This window comes from Thalia democratica, chromosome 5 (assembly GCF_965202585.1).
Source record: "Thalia democratica chromosome 5, ktThaDemo2.hap1.1, whole genome shotgun sequence".
NCBI lineage: Eukaryota > Metazoa > Chordata > Thaliacea > Salpida > Salpidae > Thalia > Thalia democratica.
In genome coordinates this window covers 32,814,533-32,822,936 of record NC_139169.1, presented here as the reverse complement: position 1 = coordinate 32,822,936, position 8,404 = coordinate 32,814,533, and the positions used below count along the sequence as shown (strand labels likewise).

Genomic DNA, 8,404 nt, shown 5'->3' with positions numbered 1-8,404 from the left:
TACTACACCTAAAACATTTGTGATTTACAACTTGATACTGAAATACTAACAGATGGATACGAACCATTTCAATTGTTTTTTTTAATAAGTTTTCTTTTTTTCATAGACTTCAGAAGAAACAGTAAACAGGTCATAAGTAGTTTTTTTATTTAAGTTTTATATTGATATAAACTCAGGCTGACTCAGTTTAGTTTAGTGTAACTCAAGTTTATAGATTTAGTTTAAAAATTAGTGAGCTTATAACATGAAAGTAAAAAAAAAAATTATTTTTAAGATTAATTTGTTTTTGTAGCCGCATTTAGTTTTCTTCAAACTAATTGTTTTTAAGAAAAACCGTAATTACAAAAAAAGATTAAATCTAACTGCTTTTAAACTTATATATATTTTTTAGTTGAAATTAAATTGTATACATTCTGTAAAGTGACATTTAAAGTCTTTTTACTAATTTGTCACTTTTAATATACAAAAAATCCTTAACTAATAATCTATAAAATGTTTAGAAAACTTATTAAATAACCTTTAATTCAGAATATTTTATCCAAAGATCCTATTAAAAATTAAATAGTTGTTGAATGCTTTGGGAATGACCGAGAAATGGCCTTGAGCGGGCCAGAGACTCTTCAGGGATAATGGTCGGGCTCGAATGCCCCCAACTCCTTTAATTCAGAATATTTTATATAAAGATCCTATTAAAAATTAAAAACAAATATAAAGTTTATGTACACCTTTAGTTTTTTTAATCTGGTTTGCTTATATAAAAATAAAAAATAATAAGATAGATATTTTTATTATTTAGTGTAATTCCAATGACTAGTATGTGAATATTCTCTATTACAAAGAACTTCATTATAAAAAAAATTCTATAAATTGTTAGTCTTCAATCAATATTAAAATTCTGAAAACTAAATGAAATATAGTGCACATTTAGACTTAAATTAAATTTATAATAACATTTAATAATAGATAAAAAGATATATAAAAATTTGCCAATATTTATTAAAAACTTCAACTAAACAAAGTTAAGACTTTTACTAGTTAATGCAACTATCTTAAAGAAAGGAACAAAAGTTTCTTAAATTGTATAACAGTAATGAAATTTCAGATCAAAAACCTTATATACTAAAAGTAAAAATGATTTTTAAGCATATCAGTTAAAAACAAGTTGAAAAGGAACTAGTAGCCTGTGGATCTTTCACGAAGAAAGTAGACGACGAAGGAGTTGAAGTGTACCATCTAAATGACAACATCAGAGTCGTACAAGTAAACTACGAAAAAGGAACACTTAATGCAAAAGTGACAAGTCATCCAAACTCTGAAAAAAAGGGCAAAGATGTTGATGTGTTGTTGAAATTTCCGGACTCTTACCCCAACAAACCGCCTACTGTGACTTTTATTTATGACTTTTCACACCCTCAAGTCTACAAGAAAACTGGAAAAGTTCACAAAAACGTTTTTGACAAACTTAAAACCTCAATTGCAAATGTCTTGACCACAGTCTACGAAATGCTTAAATATTGCCCAACCGTAATAATCAAAAAACAATATCCTGATAAGATGAAAAAGTGGCTCGACGAAGTATCAAATCTTGATTGTGGCGAACAGCCAAACTATCTTAAAATAGCGGAATTTGACGAAGGTGTTAAGAAAACGGTGACTCAAGAAAACTTTGAAGGTGTTGAAGTGCAGTTGGGTAGCTACGACGAAAACGATGAATGTTCCGTTTGTTTGGAACCATTAAAACAAAAAGGACCAGTAAAAGGCACTGGAGTCTGCGAGCATCTCTTCCACGAATGTTGCTTGAAAGACTGCGTTAGAATCGACAGAAAGTGCCCGGTTTGCAGGAAGACAGTCGTCGAAAAACTCGGCCCTTGCCCCAAAGGCACAATGTCAGTGAGCGTGAAGAAAAACTGGAGCTGCGAAGGTTACGAAGAATTCGGCACGATCGTGATCGGCTACAGCTTTCTGAGCGGTCGTCAGGGACCCCAGCACGAGAACCCGGGGGCGCGTTACAAGGGAGATCACCGGACGGCGTACCTGCCTGACAACGAGGAAGGACGACGAGTGGTGGAGCTGCTCAGGAAAGCGTGGAGGATGAAGCTGACGTTCACGGTGGGCACCAGTTTGACCACCGGAGAGAAGAATGTGATCACTTGGAACGACATCCATCACAAGACTTCTCGTAGCGGGGGAGTATCGGCCTACGGGTACCCGGATCCCACATATCTTGATCGTGTGACTGAAGATATAAAAGCCCTCGGTGTAACACTGGACGAGCAAGCATGATTTTAAGCAAATTTAGAACTTTGTTTTATCTTGTTTTAGGAAAATAAAACTAGTAAATAACCTTTATGCGTGATCTTTATTATTTTAGGAAAATATTTAACTATAGGCAGGCACATAGAATACATTATTTTGGTATGGGTCGTATTATACAAGTCTTTGTAAGATATAATTTTAAGCTTTGTTAAAACCAAAATCATTTTAAAGTTTTAAATCTCTACACTACTTTTTCTATAATTTATTTTTAAAAATAATAAAAGTAAAATTATTTTTGTTATAGTATAACCCTTGTTTTAAAATTTTTAACTGAAATGCCTTAATTTAGATATTCCTTATGTTTTTTCTGGAACTAGTTAGGCTTAAACCACGTTTAAGATGCAGCCTATTAGTTTTAACTACGGCGTAACCTATAAATTATAACTTTAGTTTTATTTTTTGATAATTTGTTATATAACTAAGCATGGCCCGGAGATAAATAAATTAGAGTAAAAGTCGTTAGATATTGAAGTGCTATGTAACTGCTTACACTTATTTTACCTTTTATCTACAGAGTATATATACTCAATAATTTGTAGTAAAGTTGATACATTATTAATTTCTGTTTATTAAATGACTGCCAATTGCACTAAAAGTTTTTTTATCTAATGCCATTATATAAAAACCAAAAAAAAAGTACATTTTGAGCGACAATGCACATTACATTTAAAATTCTTATTCTAAAAATCAGTAAGACACTCAACAAAAAGTTTATAAGTTGTGGATTTTATTTGTATATATATTTGTTCTACTTCTTTTCGCAGTATCTTTATGGTACTTCTATGTTGTTACTTCTACAATAATGATTTAATTAAAGATAGTCAATATATTTTAAGTTAATCAAACACTATAGCCTAAGGAGTCAGGAAAGTTCAAGTTTTCTATTTCCGAGTTTAGTAAATAATGTTTTACCGCCAGGTTTAGATTGACTAATACACGTAGTCTAAAACTTTACTACCAATAAACACTGACAAGCGAACCCCATTAAAAAGTAACGATAGGATGGTATCCAAAACCCTTATTATAAGTTTACAACCTACAACATCTTTTATTTATATCTAAATCAACAGAAACACTGAATTTATGACATACCTCTCTCACTGATAAATAAATACACTATTTATTCATTTTGTTCATACAAAATGAGTTACCAGTAAGGATAAATTTAAAATATTCTAATTCTTATATAAAAGAAATTACAATTTTTTTAGCATTTGAATTGAGATATGTTGTTATCTTTTAAATACTTTGAAGAAAAAATGGTGTAGACAAATTTAGCTTGACACGTAGAATTCTTACATTGCTTATTTGATACTTTATTAAAAGTTTAATCTCTGTAAAGCAGACACTTGATTTCAAAAAGAAAGTTTTATATAAGTTGCCCCCTTTATTAGTTGACAACTCTTCACTGTTCTCCCCCATATTATATTTACCTTCTTGCCTTAGTAAGCTTATTTAAAAAAAAACAGATTTACATCTCGTTTTAGGGTAAAACATGGAAATTAAAACTAAAATTACTAAAAGAAAAATTAGTAGTAATAATTAGTATCAATAATAATTTGTAGTGATAGCAAAATTAGTAAATACCAAGCTTAAAAGTAATAATCCTATGACTGCTCTAAAATTAAGCTTTGAATTGAATAAAAACTACGATATAAAAGTAAATTAAATACTTTTGTCTTATTTATAAAAATTTGTCTTAAGTATGTAATACAATGTATGATTTGGTTTATACTGATTTTTTTTTAAATTAAAATTTTATCTATTTTCTAAAATTTATTGATTTTTTTTTTGTAAAATTATAACAAGTATTTGGTTAATTAACTACAATTTCTAGTAAATGAAAAATAGTTATACAAATTTATAAGTAAAAAAATATTATTTTCGTTTTATTTTGGCAAAAATTGCACCAACATTTTATAGCTCTTCTTTTAAACTACATACTCTACATTAACTTTCAAATTCTTTCTTAATGTTAGGGTTGAAATATAATGATAAAAAAGAATCAGTAAAAAATATCTTAGACTTAATTTGCACTAGCTAATCAATTAGTTTTTAGAAAAGTAAAGTTCATGCTAATATTGAAAGTTTATTGTCAACAGTCACTATAGTAATTTTACGGCTTAAACAAAACATTTATAAAACGTATTGCATTATTTTAAACGCTTATTGGAAATAATAGTAAGTGTAAGATGTCTTTCTACAGAATTTTAACATTGAGTTCTAACTTACGTTATTCTTAAAAACCATTACGTATACTTTACTATTTCTTAACTTGGCTATTAAAGGATGAAAGCTAGTAAGGGGTGAATAAGGTAAACAAATAGTTATTAAGTAAAGGGACGATATCCGCAAAAGTTATCATTAATTTTCTGCTCCTACTAAGTTGGTAGAAATAAAAAAAATCTATTTGACCGTGTAAAATGGTTTTGTAAAATTAATTAAGCTGAAAAAAATGTTAAAAAAGTCTAAACTTTTTTATTATTATTAGTTTTAATACGGTGTATGATTAAATTGTATACAGAGCAGGTTTACCTTAGTGAAGGTTTCATAGAAAATGTTTAATAGTAATATTTTTATTCTATGTTGTACAGCGACAGATTTTGCAGTAATTATAAGTTTTGTAGATTTTGAATATAAAAGAGAAGTATAAGTTGACATGTTAAGTAAGAATTATGCGTTACTTCTAACTTCAATGCTCGTGTTTTAAGAATGTTAAGTTTTATGTTACTAGTGTTTGTTTACATTTAGTTACTTATGAAAATATAAAAAATGCTGCAATATTTTTTAATTATTCATAAACTCTTAAAATTTGGTTAAATTCAAATAAGCAATTTGACAATTTTAAGCATAGTATTATTCTAATCTTTGATTTTTTTAAAGTTTTTATATATTATATCATTCATTGAAAATTAGCTATTCTATTTTGAATGGGATTTAAACATTATATTTATACTTAGTATCTTCTGAAAAGAAAACTCGCTTTATTTTTTAAAGTTGAATATTTTAAATTTGTGCTTAAGTCTTTAAAAGTTATTACGGAAACATTTATTTTTTTCAAGTTAAATTGCAGCTATACTATAAATGTAAGAAAACTTTAAAGCTTACGATAGTCCTTCTTAAAATTTACAATATGTTGGTTACTTTGGCTCGAATAGCTTTGTATGCAATTTAAAAAAAAATTTCAAACTTTAGATCCAATTATTTTACTTATTTTTATAACTAACTGGGAACTTTTTTTTCTAACAAACGTTCTTTGCTTAGCTTTTAACAATAATTTCCACCGATTCGGGGTTTGACTTAAGTAGGGCCCCTTTAATAATTTAACTATTTTTTTTTAATTTTTCTTACTTATGTTAGCTTTTTACCAAAAATAAACTAATATTTTTTTTCTAAACTACCAAGTAACCTAAGTTCATGTTTTTTGAATTTCTTTTTTATAAGATATGACATTTTTCCTTTAAAAATTTTTTTCCAAAATGTTCAAATTTATCATTAACTTTATCTTTACTGAAAATATATCATTAAAAAAAAAAATCAATTGCTTGTTTAACTAGGCTTTATATTAAGGAAATATTAACTATTCCAATTTTTTGTTATATGACCTATACAAGTCTTACATAATTTCATAGTACTTGAGCAAGAAATCCCTCGAATAATGAAAACTATGCTATGAGTCTATGTAAAACTTGCATAACCTAACTTTTATTACTTAACTGGCTTTTTTGCTTTAAAAATAATTAACCTTGATAGACAAAGTTAATAACTTAGAGTCCAGATTCAAGTGGTCGTCAAAGCGTACACTGGTGCACACTAGTGTACAAGAAACTATTTTTTGAGTGCATTAATTTTAAAATGGTACAGAAAACTAGATTCTAGGTTATTACTTTATTTATTTTAGTTAAAGTCAATTACAGCCCTGCTAACTCATTTTACTTTTTTTTGACCATTTTGTTATAAAAAGACCATTTTTTCACTTTCTTATACATTCAATAAATTCAATGTATATAAATCATTAATGTAGAAAACGTCAAAAATATTGAATAAGACGTAAATGTAAGATGACACAGATGATCACAAAGATGACACAGAAGATCACAAAGATGACACAGAAGATCACAAAGATGACACAGAAGATCCCTGAAGAACTTTCATGATCTCCCCTTGGGGTTGGAGCTGTTTTAGCATCAGCTCTGTAAAACCTTTGCCGACCACCACTGCCTTGTTGTTGCTTTTGGCTAAGCAAAGGCTTCGGGAGTAAACCCTGAGGAAAAATCAGACATGGTAAAGTCTTAAACACGGGGGTAGAGGAAACTCCGAAGAACTGTACTTCTATTCCTCTAGGAGATGCAAAACTCTGATCAAAAAGCCGTAGTCGGAGCCACGTAGGCGGTCTGACTTTGTATTCAATGTCATTTCGGCAGCTCCTGCGACAATGATGAATCTTGGCTGTATCAGCTTTGCTGTTTCGCTGAGCTCTTCTCACTGTGGAGAGTGAGTTCCTGCTGCATGGGCAACAGCTGGAATCTCAATGTTATGCCCTGGCTTTGTGCTTGGAGAGGTTTACTCCAGCTTCGCAGGTTTTTCGCGAAGACACAACACGGAATACGGCAGTTACCGGTGATAAGCCTAATCCTGTTTGGCGAAAGGATGGGCGCCAGGGGTCGTATTCGTCGGTAGAAGGAATTTTTTAGTTCCACTGAACAATCACCGCCTGCCTTAAGCTGAGCAGCCCTCAGCCAGTAAGGTGTTGTTCCGCCACAGTTTACCTTCCTCATTGGGTGAATGGGGATAGCTTTAAGTGAAAAGTAAACTGAAACTATGTCACCTGACAAACATAAACGTAAAAAGAGACCCACTCTTAAACTGGGAAGCTGGAACGTTCGTACCATGACTACTGGTATGGACCCCTAAAACATAAATGATGCAAGAAAAACTGCTATTGTAAATAACGAACTTCTTCGTCTTAAAGTTGATATTGCAGCTCTTCAAGAAACGCGCCTTGCTGGTCAAGGCTCAGTTAAAGAAAAAAAATTTACTTTCTTCTGGTAAGGTAAGTCTGTTGAAGAACGTAAAGAATATGGTGTTGGTTTTGCTGTCAAGAATACACTCTTACAACATGTAGAAGTCGGTGACGGAAACGAACGTATTGCTACTCTACGTTTACACACCAAAAAAGGAACAGCGACCCTTATTAGTGTATATGCGCATACGCTATACACTGACGAGCAAATTAAAGATAATTTTTATGAAAAGTTAAATCTCGTAGTGAATAAATTGCCAAAAAACGACCAACTTGTTATTCTGGGTGATTTTAATGCAAGAGTTGGATCTGATCACGACTCCTGGGCTCCCTGTCTAGGACATTTTGGTTTTGGAAGAATGAATTCTAATGGTCAACGCCTTTTAGAGTTTTGTCATAAACAGAACCTCTGTGTTACCAATTCATTTTTTAAAACTAAATGGCAGCATAAAGTATCTTGGAGACATCCCCGTTCTAAAAACTGGCACCAATTAGACCTTGTCTTAGTGAGACGCCATCGTATTAACGATGTTCTGTTAACTAGATCATATCAAAGCGCAGACTGCAACAGCGATCATTCTTTGGTCTGCTGTAAAATGCACATCTCAAAAAAGTTCATGCACAATTATTCAAACAATTTAGCTCGTAAAGTTCGACTAAATGTAGGTGCAATGCGGGACAAGGAAAATATCAAAAAGTTCTCAACTCTGATGCCATCTGTCTCTTCGTCGGACACATCTGCTTCTGAATCTTGGTGTAGGATCGAAAAAAGTATATATCAGAATGCCTTTGAAACTTTTGGAAAGAACAAACATGCCAGCAAAGACTGGTTCGAAGAAAATATCAATATTTTATCTCCTCTTTTAAAGAAAAAGCGACAGGCTCATGTTGATTATCAACGTGACCCAAGTAACACGTGTCTTAATAGACTTCGTGAAGCCAGAAAAATTTTTCGGAGGGCAGCTAGAAAATGTGCTACTGAGTTTTGGTTAAAGGCTAGTGCCCGTATTCAGGCTGCTGCTGACAGAGGAGATACCAAATCAGTCTACGAAGGAATAAGAAAAG

At 31.1% G+C, this 8,404-nt stretch overlaps 1 protein-coding gene across 1 annotated transcript; it reads left to right on the top strand.

Annotated features, from left to right (window-relative positions):
- Positions 1 to 806: 806 nt before the first annotated feature.
- Positions 807 to 2,283, top strand: LOC145836421 (E3 ubiquitin-protein ligase DTX3-like). The gene is made up of 2 exons (XM_082944220.1): positions 807 to 813; positions 1,163 to 2,283. Exons 1-2 carry the CDS (start codon positions 807 to 809, stop codon positions 2,281 to 2,283), a joined length of 1,128 nt encoding a protein of 375 aa, XP_082800346.1.
- The last annotated feature ends 6,121 nt before the right edge of the window (positions 2,284 to 8,404 follow it).